Source organism: Nicotiana tomentosiformis, chromosome 9, assembly GCF_000390325.3.
Source record: "Nicotiana tomentosiformis chromosome 9, ASM39032v3, whole genome shotgun sequence".
Lineage (NCBI taxonomy): Eukaryota > Viridiplantae > Streptophyta > Magnoliopsida > Solanales > Solanaceae > Nicotiana > Nicotiana tomentosiformis.
In genome coordinates, this window is record NC_090820.1 from 40,690,636 (window position 1) to 40,711,161 (window position 20,526).

Here is a 20,526-nt window from a genome sequence, read left to right on the forward strand (position 1 = left end):
TCAAATTTACTAAAATCCGACACCAAATGGTCCTTCAAATCCACAAAATCAAACTTTCGAAATCCCTAGCCTCAAACTCCCAAATTCCATCTTAAATACACACTAACTAGGTGGAACAATAAATGGGGAAGCAAGATTGTTGATAAAAAATAAGCACAATGGACTTACTTCAAGAAATGCCTCGAAAATGCTCTCAAAAATCGCCCTAAACTGAGTTTGCAAAGCCCAAAATGACAAAAATCACGAAGCCCTTCAGTTTTAAACACTGCCCAGGCATTTCCGCGCCTGCGGCACCTGGGCTCGCACATGCGCGCCCGCTGGTGCAAAAATGTGGGCGCACCTGCGAAAACGACTAACCTTGGCTGCCTCCGCTTCTGCGACCACTGGTCCGCATCTGCGCTATCGCAGGTGAGGAGAAACAATCGCACCTGTGACCTTTGCTGATCCCCACCCCTTCTGCACCTGCGCTCAACCTTCCACACATGCGGCCTCCCACCTACGGCTAATACCCTCGCAGATGCGATCATACCAGCAAAGAACCAAACTTCAAAAATTTCTCAACTTCCATTCCAAGTCTGTTAACCACCCGAAACCCACCCGAGGCCCCTGGGACCTCAACCAAACATACCAACCAATCCTAAAATACCATAAGAACTTAGTCGAGCCCTCAAACCACATCAAACAACGCTAAAATCACAAATCATTCTCCGATTCAAACTTAAAGAACTTGAAACTTCTAAATTCGATAACCGATGCCGAAACCAACCAAATATATCCGATTGACCTCAAAATTTTCACACAAGTCATATTCAACATTACGGACCTACTCCAACTTTTGGAATCGGAATCCGACCCCGATATCAAAAAGTCCATTACCAGTCAAAATCTCCAAAAATTTGACTTTCGCCATTTCAAGCCTAAATAAGCTACGGACCTCCATAACACAATCCGGACACGCCCCTAAGTCCAAAATTACTTAACGGAGCTAACGGAATCAACAAAATTCTATTCTAGAGTCGTCTTCACCTAGTTCCGAATACGGTCCAAATCCTAAGGCTTAAACCTCCATTTAGGGACTAAGTGTCCCAAAACACTCCAAAAACCAAATCGAAACCTCCCGGCAAGTCACAATAGCAGAAATAGATATGAGAGAAGCAGTAAATAAGGGATCGGGCTATTACTCTCAAAGCGACCGGCCGGGTCGTTACAATCTAGGTGAGTTTACTTTCCACCAAAGCAATAAATTAGAGTCTGCTATTTCATTTTCAACTTCTTCTGTAAGATATTTTTCTAATTCTGATTTAGAATCTGAACCTCCAATCCCAGCTTTATGTCTTTTTAATTCTTCAAAGAAAGAACCAAAAGCTCCTCCGCTTTGGATACTAATAGTATTCGCTAAAAGCGATGAAGTAGAAGTTTCCATTGTATCCGATGAAGAGTTAGATAAACATGAAGAAAGATGACAACCTTTATCTTTTGAATGAGACTTTACATACTCATCAACAATGAAGTCATGTATGTATGCACTTCCATCATGATAATTGGCCCTTTTTCTTCAAACATCTTCGCAAAGGCAAAACTAATAGAATCAAACTTGTACCGAGGATCCAAAACACATGAAATGAAAATCATCTTGTTCATTTTTTCTGGATCACCCAAATATTTATCAAATTTCTCATTCATCTTCTTTGCCATTGAACCCAAAAGAACATCTTCATTTAATATCAATTGTTTTAAGTAAGCAACAACTTCACAAATTTCAAAAAAATGATGATTTGATGTGACATAAAGTGACCTAGATACCTTTAAAGTAAGCTTATAAAATATTTCAAGAAATTTTGTGAATTTCTTTACATCCTCCCAATCACTACTCAAAATTGTACCTGCAAGACTTCTATCCACAATATCAACAAACTCAAGATGATGTGACAAGCCAATATCATAATCAACATATTCTAGAATTGCACTCTCATATTCAATAGCCCTGTTCAACATCAAGTATGTAGAATTCCATCTTGTAGGAACATCCAAACATAAAGATTTCCTAACTAGATTTCCTTCATCACAATATTCCTGAAACTTTTTTCACCTAGCAGGAGACTGCCTGATATATCTCACTACTTGCCTAATACGTTCAATAGACACAGTTGATTCTTTTATACCATCCTGAACAACAAGATTCATAATATGAGCCATACACCTCACGTGAAGGTGCTTACCATTCATGGAATTGGTTCGCCATTTAGTTAACTTCTTAGAAAGCTCCTTGTCACGACCCAAAACCCAACTGGTCGTAATGGCACCTAACCCAACCCTCTAGGTAAGCCAGATAATAACTATCCATTTAAATAAATATTTAACTAACTCTAATACACTCCCCAAGGACTGGTAGTACAAATCATGAGCTTCTAAGATTAGAATTTACAAAGTTGGTATGAAATAAATACATCATCTGTTCGAAATGTACATAAATAGATTTTTATAAATCTAAGGCTACCTTAAACAAGAGGCAGCTACAACCGGAACGCAGGTACATCGTCAAATCGAGCTCTCGTCAGTCTCCGCAACATTAGCATCCAACATCTGCAAGCAAGGTACAAAAGTGTAGTATGAGTACAACTAACTCCATGTACTCAATAAGTAACAAACCTAACCTAGGGTTGAAAGTAGTGACGAGCTAGAACAAAGGTCGGGTCCAACACCAATAGCCAACAACAGTCCATAACAACGTAAAGCAAGGAATAAAAGAAGTAACTCAGAGATAAAATGCTTAGCTTAATCATGATTTCTGAAAATAGTTTTGCCTTTCAAGTATATCAGTGAAAACCCAAATCGTTTATCGAAGTTGCCAAAAATATGAGCAAGTTTGAAAATAGTAATTTTCTCAAAAATCGTTTCAACAATAAGTAAGATGTTTCATTTTCTTTCCAGATAGCCAGTGTAAAATGCATCACTATGCCCATATGTCAATATGTGTGAGAAGTCATGAATGATGTGATACCGTACAGCATGAGGAAAATGCATCTCTATGCTTGTATGTCATGTGTGCATGTCAATGCAACGTATCTCAGAGATCAACTCATGTACTCACACTCTTAGAGTACTCAATCTCACTGTCTCACACTTTTCACTCATCATGCTCAATTACTCAGTACTTTATATATCCAATCCGGCCTAGGGAAGATCCATCCCAGAATATATACATCAATTGACCATCAGTCACTCAGTACTGAGTAGGGCCAATCTAGCCGTGGGGGAAGATCCATCCCCATGTATAATTGCTTCGGACAAGATCCATGTCCAGGGAAGATCCATCCCTCAATAAAAATCAATCGCGCTTACTAGGGGTGTGTGCAGACTCCGGAGGGACTCCTTCAGCCCAAGCGCTATAAATCGCACGGACAACTCATGTGCCATAGTATCAATATCTCACAATCAGGCCCTCGACCTCACTCAATCATCAACCTCTCCAGTCTTTCGGGCTCACAATGACATGAACTAGCCCACAATGATGAAATGATGTATCAATAAATAACAACAGAGACTGAGATATGATATGCAATGAATGAATATGACTGAGTATGACATTGCAATGTAAGCAAATAACTCAACAACAGTAATGACCTCATTGGGTCCCAACAGAATAAGCATGTATCCTAGATATGGTTTATAATACAAATCACAACTTGCTAATTTTCCAATAAAATCCAAAATTTAACTCAAAACAATCGCCCGTGGGGCCTACATCTCAAAACCCGACAAAAGTTACAAAATCCGAAAGTCCATTCAACCACGACTACAACAATACCAATTTTACTAAATTTCGGCATCAACTCTGCCTCCAAATCCTCAAATCTTATTTTTAAATTCCTAGGTTCAAATCCCTGATTTACACCTCGAAACACGTAATCTAGTCGGATTATTCGATGATAATCCAATATTATGGAGTAGAAATGATCACAAATGACATACCTCAAGTTTTCTGTGAATTCTCTCTAAAAATCACCCTAAAAACCGTGCTTGAATGTCCAAAAATGGCAAAACTCGGAACCCCTTTGAAATGTATATTGTCTAGGGGTTCAGCACCTGCGACTCACTTAGCTGCTTCTGCGGTCTCGCAGGTGCGAGAAACCAACCGCTTTTGCGGTTTTCCAAGGCCTCCACTGCCTCCACTTCTGCGATCTAGAAGCCGCTTCTGCGAGCTAGAAGCCACTTCTGCGCGATCGCATTTGAGAGGCTCGCTCCACTTCTGCGGAGAATTCGCTTCTGCGCCAATCCGTCTGCATCTGCGATCACACAGTTGCTGAAATTTCCTCGCACCCGCGACCACTGCCTCACAGCTCCCTGCCTGCATCTACGCTTGCCAGGCTCGCTTCTACGAGCTCGCACCTGCGAGCCCATTTCCGCAGGTGCGATTGTATCAGATGGCAGCAGGTTTCCAATTTTGCTCTAAGTCCAAATTTGATCCGTTAACCAACCGAAACTCATCTGAGACCCTCGGGACAATAATCAAATATACCAACAAGTCCTAAAATATCATACGAACTTAGTTGAGACTTCAAATCACATCCAATAACGCTAAAAACACGAATCACACCCCAATTCAAGCCTAATGAACTTTGAAATTTTCAAATTTTACAAATGACACCGGAACCTATCAAATCACGTCCGATCGACCTTAAATTTTGCATACAAATCATAAATGACATAAAGGACCTATTCAAATTTTCAGAATCAGATTTTAACCCCGATATCAAAATGTCAACCCCCCGGTCAAACTTCCCAAAAATTCAACTGTCATCATTTCAAGCCTAATTTCACTATGGAGCTCCAAATAATATTTTGGACCCGCTCCTAAGTCCATAATCACCATACGGAGCTATTGGAATCATCAGAATTAAAATACTAGGTCGTTTACATATAAGTCAACATCCAGTCAACTTTTCCAACTTAAGTTTTTAATTATGAGATTAAGTATCTCATTTCACTCTGAAATCCTTCCGGACCCGAACCAACTAAACCGGTAAGTCATAAAATAATTGTAAAGCATAACTTGAGAAGTAAATGGGGAGCGAGGCTGAATTGCTCAAAACGACCGGTCGGGTCGTTACACTCCTTCACCGTCACATCATTTGAACTAGCATTATCAACTGTGACAGTGAAAATCTTTTGTAACCCCCACTCTTCCAAATAATTACTAATACTATTTGCCATATCTTCACCCCTATGACTAGAAATTGGACAAAAGTTGATAATTTTTTTATGTATTTTTCATTCATTATCAATCCAATGAACAGTAATACACATATAATTTATTCGTTGTAAGGAAGTCCAAGTATAAGTGGTAAGGCAAACTCTCTGATCTTTAAAAAGCTTCACCAACTTACGTTTTTCCTTATTGAAAAGATCAAAACAGTCCCGAGTCACAGTTCTACGGGAAGAAATTCGAAAAAAAAGTTGTGCAACTTTCATAAAATTTATAAAACCTTCCTTTTCAACAAAGCTGAAAGGAATTTCATCAACAATCACCATACTACACAAAGCCTTCCTACATTATTCTTGATCAAATTTCCAAGGAACAACAGTTATATTACCCTTATTGCCCCCGGAATAGGTTGAAAGGCTAATTTTGATTGACTTGTTTTAATATTTAAAGACATTTTTTTACAATTGACCATATGAGTAAGCAGTGCTTTCGTACCATTATTTTTTGTGTCAGCAAAATATTCGGTTTTACAATATTTACAGACACCCTTTTTATTTCCTTCAGAATCAATAATTTGGTCAAAATGATCCCATGCACGAGACCCTTTTTTTCCTTTCTTTCCTTACCGTCCACTGAACTGATTGAGATTGTGTTGTGGCATTTGAATTAGAAGCTACACTTTCACTAATCACCTTATCAATTATGATATTTTTCAACCATGCGTCTGTGTCACTGTATATTTTAATCAAAAAAATCAAGCAGCGAGCCAACAAACCTTGAGAATGCAACAAAAGAACCAATAAAATAGTGGGTGGATTCACAGGTGATATAGTGAATTTGTATGCAAGAAAAAAACCGACAATACAGTGGGTGAATTCACATGTGATAGTGTATTTGGCAACAACAAAGGAATATGTCCATTGTCGAGATATCAAAAGATGTCAACAAATAACCAAATGCTTTTAACTCTAATTAAACGAATTAAATCCAGAACTTCGAAGACCAACGCCTAAGAATTTTATCAAAATTTTAGTACTCATCTCGAATTAAATCCAAAACAAGCCTCAAACAATGAGTTAGGAAATTCAAAAACAATGACCCAAAAAATAATGAGGAAAATGAAAATTGTAAAGTGATGAAGAGAATTATAAATTTACCCGAAATTGATGGAGGTTGTCGATTGAGAAGTGAGAAAAGAGGTTGGTTGGCCTTTGGTATAGGTTGCACGATGGTCGACATGAGCTCACAAAATAATAATCGAAAATACAAAATTATAAAATATGAGCACAAAATAAAGAATTGAAACTAATCAAAAATCCTATATTTTTATTATAGAAATATACTGTAAAACTCAAAAGAAAGGAACGAAATTTGTTCTTAAGAAAGAAGTAATTAAATTTCAAAATTTGGAATACAAACTTACGGTTCTTACTTTAAGATTTTAAGAAAGTAGTTGTACTTTGAATTTTGAAGAATAAAAATGGAATAAGAGTCTTGAAGAGTGAAATGCGACTCGGAAAATTGGGAGAAAAAGAGAGAATGAAGCCCTAGATGTATTTATATACTTAAGGGTAAAATCATAATTTTATTAAATCTTATTGGGTTATCGGTTAACCCGTTAAGAAAATCGGACAAACCGAGACCCGAACCGATAACCCAATAGTAAAAAATTACTAAACCGTTACCGAACCGTTAACCCAATAACCCGATACCAATACCCCAATAAGTATTTTTCGGTTTGGGCTATCGGTTATACCCGATATATGCCCAGCCCTAAGCACAAAGTGACAAACTCTAAAATCTCTTTAAAATATAGACATTCACCTTAAATACAGTTTTATTTAAAATAGAAATAATATTTTAGTTAGTGCCGAAAATAATGAAATGTACAAATTATTATTAGCAGGTAAGTCTTTAATAACTGCTGGAATAAACAGGGGAATAAACTCAGTTCGAAAAGTCATCGCGGTACGTATTAGTCTTTCGAGGACATTGGACAACAAAAAGGTTGTGATACATACTAGTGAAAAAATCTGGTCGAAAGAGATAGAACTGATTAGAATAAAAGAATATGAAGTAAGATAGGGCAAGTTGGCTATATGATCCCTTTCCAAACTTAAATTCTCAATTAACCTTCAAGCTTTAATTATTGTTCAAAAGACCTCCTTGTTTAATTAGTATATTTGTGTGATTTGAGTTAATAAGAAGATAAAGGGAGAAGTTCAGACTGCAGCGCCAAAGTTTTACTTATTACAAATACCCAACCTATATTATTTTTTATTACCAAAAGCAGAAAAAAAAAAAAAAACCAAAATCCACCTAGGTTTGCCGCCACCCTAAACCCTTTCTTCATCCCATCTCTGTGCGAAAATCCTCCACTTCCCCTCTTTTGGCTCCATTTCACGCATACAACTCAATTTTACCTTCTCCCTTCTTCTCCCTTTAATCTCAAAGCCACATTCATAGTAGACAATTAGATTTGAAGATGAAGCTCAAATTTGCCGATTTATCTATTTGGACATAGAATTGGTGGTACATTTCATTGGGCATTACTTTTAAGGGATATAATGTGTGAGTTGTTCGCCTGATAAGTGGTTACATCTTATCTTCTTCGTCATTATGCATTATGGGTTCTACAGATTTGAGTCATACTGCTCTACGATTTGTTTAGTCGCTCGACCACTTGTGCACAATAGAACATAGTTCAATAGAGCACAGTTTTACAGTTTACTGATGGAGGACTATATATAAGCCTGCAGTCTTTATTTTGTGTGAATTGGTCGAGGGGCTAAATAATTGGACTTAAAATTCGGATACAAAAGCGACAATACCTATTCGTATGTGTACCAATGGTACTTATAATGATTTTGTTGATATTGTCATTAAATATGGCCAATTATCATGTTCGTCGAGGCACTTGAATATTATGTACATGTTTAGCTCTGCGTCGACGAGGGACATGATTCCTCCTTCCTTTATAAAAAATGATAAGAATTTATGTTCATATATTCTTGATGTTACAAAGGATGGTACCAGACCCTGCTTAAAGATATTTGTGACTGAAGAAGAGGTTGAAGAAGCGGTTGAAGTTCCATTTGACAAGTCTCATCAAGCTTCAAATATCGCAGTTGCACCAACACCACCGCTACCACCTGACCACTTCCACATCCACTAATTTTAGAAGTAAATAGGAAAAAAATGGTGAAAAATGAGTGTCGTGGATTAGTCATGGGTTGGATGTTATTGTTCAAAAGACCTCCACATCCACCAATTTTAGAAGTAAATAGAGAAAAAATGGTGAAGAATGAGTGCAGTGGATTAGTCATGGGTTGGATGCTATTGGTGAAAATAAAATAAACTCGTATGGTCCAGAAAATATAGACAGCATACGATGATGTCATTTATCCAATCTCTTTGGAAGAATGATTGCTTGGATCAATTATGTCAGCAAAAGTACTTTCACCGACATCGAGACAAAAAAAAAAGAAAATAGAAATTTAGTTAGTGCTGAAAATGATGAACTACAAATTATTATTAGCAGGTAAGTCTTTAATCACTACTGGAATAAATAGGGGAATAAACTTAGTTCGGAAAGTCATAGCAACGTATTAGTCTTTTGAGGGAAATGGATAAAAAAAAAAAGGTTGCGATACATACTAGTGAAAAAATCTGGTCGAAAGAGATAGAACTGATTAGAATAAAAGAATATGAAGTAAGATAGGGCAAGTTGGCTATATGATCCCCTTCCAAACTTAAATTGTCAATTAACCTTCAAGTTTTAATTATTGTTCAAAAGACCTTCTTGTTTAATTAGTATTATTGTGTGATTTGTGCTAATAAGTAATAAGAAGATAAAGGGAGAAGTTCAGACTGCAGCGCCAAAGTTTTACTTATTACAAATTGACCCAACCTATATTAATTTTTTATTACCAAAAGCAGGGAAAACCCCAAAATCCACCTAGGTTTGCCACCACCCTAAACCCCTTCTTTCCATTCCGGTGCGAAAATCCTCCATTTTCTGTCTTTTGGCTCGCATTCTCGTCCGTTTCATGCATACAACTCAACTGTACCTTCTCCTTCTTCTCCCTTTCATCTCAAAGCCACATTCATAGTGGGCAATTAGATTTGAAGATCAAAGCTCAAATTTGTCGATTTATCTAATTGGACATGGAATTGGTGGTACATTGCATTGGACATTATTTTTAAGGGATATATTGTGTGAGTTGTTCGTCTAATAAGTAGTTACATCTCATCTTCTTCGTCATTGTGCATTATGGATTCCGCAGATTTGAGCTATATTGCTCTACGATTTATTTTGTCACTCGACCACTTGTGCACAATAGACCATAGTTCAATAGATCACCGGTTCACAATAGATTGATGAAAGACTATATATTATCATGCAATCTTTATTTTGTATGAATTGGTCGAGGGGCCAAATAATTGGACTTAAAATTCAAACGCAAAAGCGACAATACCTATTTGTATGCGTACTGATGGTACTTATAATGATTTTGTTGACATTATCATTAAATGTGGCCAATTAATATGTTCGCTGAGGCGCTTGAATATTAAGTACATGCTTAGCTCTGCGTCGACGAGGGACATGGTTCCTCCATCCTTTATAAAAATGATGAGGATTTATGTTCATATCTTCTTGATGTTATAAAGGGTGGTACGATATCTTGCTTAAAGATATTTATGACTGAAAAAGAGGTTGAAGAAGCGGTTAAAGTTCCATTTGACAAGTCTCATCAAGCTTCAAATATCGCAGCTTCACTAACACCACACTACCACCTCCACATCCACCAATTTTAGAAGTAAATAGAGAAAAAATGGTGAATAATGAGTGCAGTGGATTAGTCATGGGTTGGATGTTATTGGTCAAAATAAAATAAACTCGTATGGTCTAGAAAATATAGACAAAGCATACGATGGAGTCATTTATCCAATTTCTTTGGAAGAACGGCTGCCTGGATCAATTAAGTTGGCAAAAGTACTTTCACCTGACATCGAGACAAAAAAAAAAGGATAAGAAGACTAAGCACTCGCTAGGTGTTCCGAGATCTTCTAGGACTGGGAAAAAAGAAAAACATAAATGTTCCATCGTCACAACCCAAAATCAGCTGTAGACCGTGATGGCGCTCAATGCTACCGTTAATCAAGCCAACAATTAAATCAACACATCAATAGTTAATCCAAAATGTATTTCGAAACAATTAAAGAAATAAAGAGTGCAAATCGTTCGTTTTTAGAGGAAATATAGATGTTATGATTTTAAATATTCGACTGTGGTCTAAATTAAACCAGAAAATCATAATAGAATACAACTAAGAACAGAAAATAAATTTTCAAAACCCGGTGTCATAAATGCATGAGAATCTACTAGAATATACAATACTGCTACAACAACAGTCTAGAATAGAAAGTAGACAAAATATAGTAAATTGATAAGACGGGGATTCCGTGTATTGCGGATCGTAACATAGAGTACAGCTCACCAAAAAGTCTCCTCGGTAGCTGCGCCTATGCGCCAAGATGACCACCAAATGTACCTGTCTCAGTACATGTACAATTAGTACAGAAGTGTAGTATGAGTACGTAAACCAGCGTGTACCCAGTAAGTATCTAACCTAACCTCAAATAAGTAGTGACGAGGGGTCGATATTACACTTATTAGTAGACCAATAAATCAAGTACAATAAAAATAGATAAGTATGGAGCATGGCAAGTAAATTAAAGACACATATAAGTACATAAACATGATCCTCACCAGATGACTAAACACAAAATCCTCGAGTATCGAATATTATCGCAAATGAAATATATGTCAGGTAAATAACCACTAAAATATCACATCTCCAGTCAGATAAAATCATAAATACGCTCACTCCTTATCGAACATTATGCATGATTCTGCCGAGGTGAACGGTCCGATCCCATAAGAATGATGGTATGATATCCTGTTGTGGCGTACAGTCCCATCCCACAAGAATAGTGTACTCTGCCGAGGTGAACGGTCCGATCCCATAAGAATATATACTATGTCGTGGCGAATGGCCCGATCCCATAAGAGTGTGTTACATAATACTGTCGAGGCGAACGCTCCCCCAGAACAGTCTATTACATAATACCGCAAAGGCGAACAACCCAATCCTATAAGAGTATTGTTGAGGCATTCAGCCCTATCCCATTAGAATATGAAACTTTGACAGGTCACTGGCTCCACTCATGAATATACTTGTGAGTTATAAAATTCAAGAAAATATTTGGATAAATACGCACAACACAGAAGAAATCCTTAAAAAGAAAGTATAATATCCATCACAAATCAAGTAGTTCGTCAAGTATTTAAAATAGCAAGTCTGATACTTACAAGTCTAGTATGAGGTCAAAATATAATTAAGGCATTTAAACATGCAAGAATAACTCAAATAGTATAATTAAAGCATGGCGTAAGTCTAAGTCTATCCGGACATAATCCGAAATTTTAGCATATGCACGAACATTCGTCATCTCATACGTGTGTAGCTCCCATAATATGTAGCACATAACAAATATAGCACATATGGGGTAAATTCTCCCTCAAAAGGTTAGACATGAGACTTAACTTGCTTCGAAATTCGATAACCGGCTCCAACGCCTCTCTAGCACCTCAAACTAATGCCAAATGATCTGAAACTAGTCACAGAACGTGCAAACCAATCAAAATATACTCAAAGACTCGTAATTTAACAATTAGAAACGAATTTTCAACTCTACACGAAAAGTCAACAAAGTCAACTCTCGTGTTCATACGTCCAAATTCCGAAAATTCTTGAAGATAAATATTACCAATAGCACCATAAACTCAAATAAATATAATTTATTCCCAATTTCATGTCCAATTTCGTGGGCAAAACTCACAAATACCATTTCTAGATTTTCTTCCAAAATTTCATAATTTTTACCAATTTCTATATTAAAATTCATATATAATCTATGTATATAACTCACAATGGGTAGGAATCACTTATCTTGAGATGGATAATGAAAAATCCCGTTTAAAATTACCCCAAAATCGACTCAAATGAGAGAAATGAGATAAACATGAGTCAAATCCCGATTTCAATTCTAATGCACTGCCAAGTCACCCTTCTTCGTGATCGCGGAAATACTCTCGCGACCGCGAAGGCCAAAACAGCCACTCCCAACAATCACTCTATGAGAACGTGAGGACCCTCACGCGATAACAAAGCTCAGCCGGCCCAAACCTACGCGAATGCGAAGGCCAAAACCTCCCATCCTCAGAAAATATTTTTCGCGATCGCGAACCAAGTCACGCCATCGCGATGGGCAACCTTGCAAACTAGGCCAACCCCACTAACACATTGCGTTCGCGACCCTCACCACGCGAACGTGAAGAACATCCTGATCATGCATCGCGATCGCGAACCCTCAACCACGATCGCAAGGAACACTTTCTTCCCAACTTCCACAGCAATTCGTGATCACGATCCCTTCTTCGCGATTGCGATGCACACCACATACGCCATAAACCAGCAACTTCAAATCAAAGAGGATTGATCTGAAATCATCCTGAAACACATTCGGGCACCCCGGGACCCCGTTCAATCAAACCAATAAGTTCCCATACCTTATCCAAAGTTATCCAAAGGCTCGAAACGCCACAAATAGCATCAAAATCACGAATCGATGATCAAAATTCTTCTTTTAACTTTCAAATCTTCAAACTTCACTGAACGTGTCTGGATCACGCTTAGATATTCCGGATCACGATCAAACTTCATACACAAGTCCCAATCAACTAAATGAACCTATCCAAGGTCCCATAACAGTACCCGAAGTCGGATAAACACCGAAGTCCACTCCAAGTCAACTTAGCAAATTTAAAAATATTCAAAATGCAAACTTCCGACAATAAGCACCAAATCGCTCCCGGATCACCCAGTACTCAACCCGACCATACGACCTAGTCCAAAATTACCTTACGAACCTATAAAATTCTTTAAATCCCGGTTCTGAGGTCGTTTACTCAAAAGTAAAACCTGGTCAATTCTTCAAACTTAAAGCTTATGAATTGAGAATTATTCTTCCAAATCAACTCCGAACTTCTCAAAAATCACAACCGACAACACGCACAAGTCAAAATACGTATAGTGAAGCTACTCAAGGTCTCAAACTGTCGAATGACATGCTAGAACTCAAAACGACCGATCGGGTCGTTATATCCATTTGCAAGGAAGTTGGCCACAAAAATGCACATGCAAAGAGTTGTTACAGAATTCAGATTGATTTTATTAAGAGAATTTATTTTTTTGTTAGTCGTGTCATTTATTTGTGCTGATATTGTAGAACTTTGTTTAATTTCTACTATTATTACTTTATTATTCTTGTAATAAACTCTATAATTTGTCAAATAGACGTGTTATTTATAATTATATTTTCAACCTTTGGTTTGGTATCCCCTTATAGGTTTAATCAGAGCAATACTTTCGAGTCACCTATCACGTTCGAGTCCATTGACAACTATTAGTTTAGATAATGACCAGTTGATGACAATCATTCCATTAATTAAACATAGATTAATGTGAGCACTTCTTGTCAGTTACTTTATTAATTAAAACGCCATAAATATGGCGATTCAAAATATGCACCCAAATCTGAAAAATACCAGCAATCATATCAATTACGAGGAGCCATCTGAGAAGGCCAAATTAGGTGCCAAAACTGGCCTATAAATACAGGAGTTGCAGTGCAATATGAAATAACTAGAAAATTATCACTTCAAATCTTAAAAAAAATCAGCAGAAAACAATGCCTCCCATGCCAAGGCACACCCCAGATGCTCTATTCATAAGAGCCGACATTGATTTGCTCATCCATAAGATTCAGGGGTCGTTTGGTAGGGTGTATAAGAATAGTACGGATAAGGTGTATTAGTAATGTATGGGTTAATAATGCAAGCATTAATTATGAAGATATTATTTCTTATTTACTGTTTGGTGTGGTGTATTAAAATTATAATGCATTGCATAAGTTTTAAGAAAAATAGTTGTTTACAAAAATGTCCTTCATATTCTCAAATTTTAAGGGACTTTAAGGATAATTTTATCTTTAACCAACCTAATGCATGCATTAGTAGCCTTGGTATTACTAATGCCCTAATTTTCTATGCATTACTTATACATAGGATAATACCAAATATGATGTATAACTAAGACAAATATTAATTATACACAAATTAAAAAAATATATCAAATAAGATATTAGTAATATATATAACTAATACTTGCATTATTTTTACTAATACTTCCGAGAAGAGATCATGAACATATGCAGAATTGCCCGTATGCGGTGGGTACTAATGCGTAGGGCAGTGTATGTACATCAACAATTACGTCAGCCCTCCAAATTCCCTTCCCTGCGACCTTTCTTCCCTATAGTTTAATTCTTTTTGTATTAAGAATAGAGCAACCATTATGATTGCTATTAATATTTATGAAAATTTTAGTTTTTGTTATATTCCATATCTTGTTCATGAAGAAGAATTTGGAAAAAGAATAAAGATGGAAAAAGAAGAAGATAAAGAATAAGTCCAAATTAGAATTTCAAATTAAAGTAACATATAATCTAGACTCTGCCCCACAGATGGTCAATAATTTCAAATTAGAGTAACCAACAGTCTAATCTACCTCACTGTCGTCTATAACTCTATCATAGGTGTTATATGTCAGAGAAAAAAAATTAACTCCAATATAGGTCTATTCTCTACCAGTGTTCATAGTGTCAAAGGAATTTGTTGTTTTTTTAAAAAAATATTCCTAAATTAAGAGAATCTTTAGTGTTTTCACAATTCTCCTCTAACGTGACTCGAACACAAGGCCTAACGGTTGTGGATGAAGGTATTTTTATTGAGCAAAGTCTCACTTGTTGTGTCAAAGGAACTTGATTCAATACATTTATTATGTAAATTATTGAATTAAGAAATTTAAACTACTCCTATGATATTAAAAAAGGTTGGGTTATTTCATAACTCCTATATTTATTTTAAACTCAGTTATTTTCACATTGCTTATAAGTTTTTTGTGTACTCGACAAATAGTTGACAATCGACTAAATTGGGAGCCTATAATTATTTTTCCCATCTCAAGTATCTGTAACTCCCATTTATTTTAAACTCATTATTTTTACATTGCTCATACGTTTTTTGCGTACTCGACAAATAGTTAATAATCAACTAAATTGGGAGTCTATAATTAGTAAATACAAATGGCCTGCATTTTGCTTTAAGTCCAGTAGATTAATAAATCTGAGATTTGATTTTTGGCTAGACCTAGTAATTTTGAAAAATAAATCTCAAATAGACCAAATGTTACTTATAGACTGCAAAGGACGTCTATGACGATTTTGACGAGAGGTTATAACTATTCTGATGTAACTATAAATTTATAGCCAACCAATAAGAATGTTTATTGCAAGTATTTGCCAAGGATGTTTTATTAACAACTCTCAAACTTATCTAGGATTTTTGAATTTTTTTATCATTTCATTAAACTCATAGAATTAATTATGTTTATATCGATACTTTTAATTTATTCAAAGGCTGCAAATATTTAGCACACCAGCGTAACCAACTAAATATGTGGTTTTCAAATTATTCGTATGCGTGGTAGAGCAACAAAATATGTCCTTCAGTGTAATTATAAGGGGATTGATAAAAAAAAAAGTGTATATTGATGAATGAATGGAATGTTGTGTTGATTCTATTATGATAGTCTCCTCTTTGTACAACTGATTGAGATATGAATCTCAGAATTACAGATAAGATAAAGGAAAAGTATTAAATTACATAGATACATTCCTAAATTCTAACAGGCTACAATCAATAAAACAAAATTAGATCTTTACTGAATGGAATAAAATTGGATTATGGAATCAAGTCAGATATGAAATTAAGCTGCTGATATTGCTCCTTTAGGAATAAAAAATAAACTCCAGTTCCGACGAGCAATTAAAAATAGACAACATTCGACTATAAATTTATTAATATAATATAGATCGCGACACCTATGACATTTGAAAAATGCAGAGCCCAAAGGTAGCAGAGCTGGAAATAATTATCCATCCTCTGTATGTAAGATCTGGTTTTACACAACTAAATACAAATAGCAAATGTCCATGCACTTCACTAGAAAAAGTATATTTTTCAACTCCAAAATTACATTTTAAGAAAAGAAAAGGAGAAATTTAGAGTTTACCCAAAATTATCAAAATTTGGACAACTACACGATGCTGGGGTCTATATAGACACGAAAGAGTTAAAGGTGGCCTGTTTTTGGTTAGAAATCAACTTTTGGTATGCAAAAACTGACATGGTGGAGTGGGGGGACGATGGGTTTTTTGAGAGAGGGAGAGGAGCGAGAAGAGAGATGATGCGGGTAAAAAAAAAACGTTTTTATATTTTAATAGTTAACCGACAAGTTTTAAAAATGCTAAAAGGCCCTGACCTCCCTTAAGCAATTAAACCACGTGTTAGCAATTTTTCCCAAAAATAAGTGAGAAAGAAATGAAGGTTATTTTCTTCATTAAGTTTTCTCGAGTAGTGTACATAGATCGGGTTGATTCGAATTTTTTAATTATCAAACCAAATTAATGGTGTCGGATTTTTAAATTTATAAACCAAACCAAACCAACAAAGTTAGATTTTTCAATCTCGATTTTTCTCGAATTATTTTAGGTTTTCAGATTTTTTTCTTATAAAGTCTTCATAGCATAAATATATGTAACTTGTACTCCAAATATTTCTTAAGTCCTAGTAAAATACAACTATATAATGTGTTTTCCAAGAAACTAACACAATAATATGAGATAAGTCATAACATTATACTAAAATATTCAATAACAAAGATAAAATAATAAAATTACATAAAATAAATATTGCTAATTAATAAGCCATAATGAAAATTAACATAATCTAAAAATACTATATAGGTCATGGTAAAATAAGTATAGCTAATAAGTACTAATATTAATTACATAACTAAGCACTAAAGAAAAAGATAAACTAAGTTATGCATTTTCATTATAAACCAATGTAAAACTAAAATAATTATCCAATACTATCGTCATTCCGAGTATTGAATTGAATTTCTTTTATTAGCATTAGTATTGATTTGAACTTTGTTCGAGTTACTACATTTATGGGCTATAAATTTTATTTACCATTCAAGAATGTTAAGTCTAAACTTGAAATAATACGTTAAAAGATAAAACTGTAAAAAAGTTTAAAAAATATTTATAAATTATATTACAATAAATATTTATATGTCTAAAATATTTTTAAAAATGATATAAATGTACTATCGGGTTGGTTTGGTTTCAATTTGATTTTTTTTAGTTAAAACCAAACCAAACCAATTATGGTCGGATTTTATTTTCCAATACCAAACCAAATCACATAGAATTATCGATTTGGTGCGATTTATCAGTTTTCTTTGTACACCTCTATTTAGGAGGTCTTTCCTACAATTCTTCTCAAGTAAGATAATGTAATTGTTAAAAAAGGAAACAAAATGACCAATATGGTATTACTCCCTCCGTTCACTTTTACTTGTCTATTATGAACTTTAAACATCCTTAAAATAATAATAAATGAAGTGCATAATTTACCATGATACCCATAGTTGATACATATTTTTAATGAATTTGAGAAAATTATTTGAAATAATTAATTAATACTCTAGGTGTCAGAGAAAAAAAATTTATTTTATCTTGATATTGTGCTGCTTAGGATTCATTAAAAGGAAAGCTTTTTTTCTACTAGGATTTATCTAGTCTAGAAACAAAAAAATGAAAGTTATAGCTTTGGGTGGAGGATCCTATCGATCCACCACACTCCTTAGTATTCGATCTAAAACTTTGCACAATCGCGCTGAAATTTCCTACAAATAGATGCTTCCTAAGAAATTTTGAAATTGTGGAAGTGAACACTTAAAATTGAGGAAATGAAAGAGAAATAGAAAGAAAAAGCACTTGTAATAAGATCATCTTTAGACATTTAGTTGTTGATTTTATGGATTGCTTGCATCCTACAAAAAAATTATTACTCTCAGCGGTCCACAATAAATGACCAATTTGATTTGGGCATACCCATTAAAAAAATACAAAATTCTAGACAAAGATAAATGGTGATCAATTTGCTTTGGGCACACCCAATAAGAAAATACAAAATTCTAGACAAAGATAGATGATGTAACTAAACTACCCTTAATTAAATGTTGCAACATAATTAATGTGAGGAGTAAAAGACTTTTTAGGGATACATACATAAGGGTAATTTTAGAAAAATAAATTAAATTTTTTTTTGATTATATAAATGAACACTTATTTTAGATTAAAATAAAAAATTAAATTGATCACTTATTGTGGACTGAGAGTACCAATCGAATAATCAACTTGAAAAGAAAAAAGAAGTTAGTTTTGATAAAAGCATTCAATATGAAGTATTATAATTATAAATGAGGAATTCTAGGAGATATTTTACCAACTCTTTTTATTACTCATTAAAAATTAAAACCAAAAGAAATAAAAAGGATGGACATCAAGTGCAATTAAGAAGATAAAAACATCATACATACAGTCACACACATGACCGTTTGACAAAATCAGCAATTCCCTTAATCAAATCTTTGGCTTTTTCAGTTTCAGGATCAAAGATCTGAAAGCAATGATCTTCTCCTTGCACATCAATCAACTTTATTTCCCCTTTCCACCCACTTTTCTTCACAGCTTCAACATACTGAATCCCTATATTTCTCAGCTCATCCTTCTCTGCAACACACACCAAAATCTTAGAACACCCCAATCCTGATAAACTTGGAGCTTTTTCTACAAAAGGATTAATTCTTGGATCATCAACTCCATCTTCAGCTGACGGATTCACAAAAGCCCAAATCCTACTAGCCAAACTATCTTCCTTAAATTCACTAGATGACAAAAAGTAAGGAAAACAGAGAATAGAACCCAAGATTTTAACTCCCCCATTCAAGCTTTCAAGACCAGACCTGAGAGATATATTGTGAACTATGTTGCCTCCGGCACTATCACCCCCAATGAGTACCTTCTCAAAATCACCATGGTTCACTAACCATGGTTCCTTTCCGAATCCGGGTTTGTCAAGAACATGCGATGCGATCCATTGAAGTGCAGTCCAAGAATCTTCATAACCTGGCGAAACCATAATTAAGTAATAAAAATATACTCTTTCTAATATTTTAAAATTTTATGAGATATAGTCGCAAAACTCAACATAGTATTAGTATAATAGCAGTCCTGGATTCAAGTTAATAAAAAAATATTCACTTGTTTTGGCTCATGAAAAAACAATTAAGCCCAACATATTCAAGTAAAAAAAAGTGCACACGTTCCATTACTCAAACTTCTAGATGAGAGGATCTCACAGTTGAATGTAACCTACTTACCTACTGGAAGAGGATGTTCTGGAGCAAGACGGTATTCTACTGAAATAGCAACAACATTGGATTTGGAGACTATGAGGTTAAGGTAACGTTGGTCGAGGAAAGAGAAAGCAGATTCGAGACAAAATCCACCGCCGTGATAATATAGTAAGATGGGCAGTTTTTGGTCGGTGTTTTTTGTTGTGAGCTTTGGGTGGTAAATTCTGGCTCGGATTTCTGGCGAAATATCTATGTCTTTTGAGGCAACGCCGGTGGCAGGATCTTCCGGTGTCGGCGGAACGATAGGTGAGCCGAACATACGCTCGACACGGCCATTCTTGTAGACACGGATAAGTTGGGAGATATCAACCTTCACCTCGTTGTCGCCGGAATCCATTGGTATATATGTTGTGATTCGATGGTTTTGGAGGTGCAAAGGAGAAATATATAAACAGGAAACGTTGAACATGGACAAGAATGGGAATACGAGAAGAAATTTTATACGAATGGTAAAGAAATATTTCTTATTATTAAATTGGATAGTAGAATAGAAATATCATTTTCCATGTGTTGGGGAGTTTGAAGCTAAATGCATATCGAGAAAGATAGTACCACAGGCCAATCTTTCTTTATAGTTTCTTATCAATAAGAATTTTATTCATTGATATTTTGAAATAAATTAATTTTTGTTATAAATAATATTTGATTTATGGTGAATGTCTATATTTTAGAAAGATTTTAGGGTTTGTTACGTGGTGTCTAAGTCACTATTTCCCTATAAATAGAGGGGTTCTATTCTATTGTAATTCATCACAAATCAATATGAATTCTCTCTCTACTTTTCTACGTAATACTATTCTT

General features: G+C 35.1%; 1 protein-coding gene across 1 annotated transcript; it reads right to left on the reverse strand.

Annotated features, from left to right (window-relative positions):
- Positions 1-18,744: 18,744 nt before the first annotated feature.
- On the reverse strand, positions 18,745-20,263 carry LOC104111358 (2-hydroxyisoflavanone dehydratase-like). Its single transcript, XM_009621040.4, has 2 exons — positions 19,690-20,263; positions 18,745-19,435 (listed from the first exon to the last, which is right to left on the reverse strand). The coding sequence occupies exons 1-2, from the start codon at positions 20,132-20,134 to the stop codon at positions 18,849-18,851; spliced, it is 1,032 nt and encodes a 343-aa protein (XP_009619335.3). The 5' UTR covers positions 20,135-20,263; the 3' UTR covers positions 18,745-18,848.
- Between the last annotated feature and the right edge of the window lie 263 nt (positions 20,264-20,526).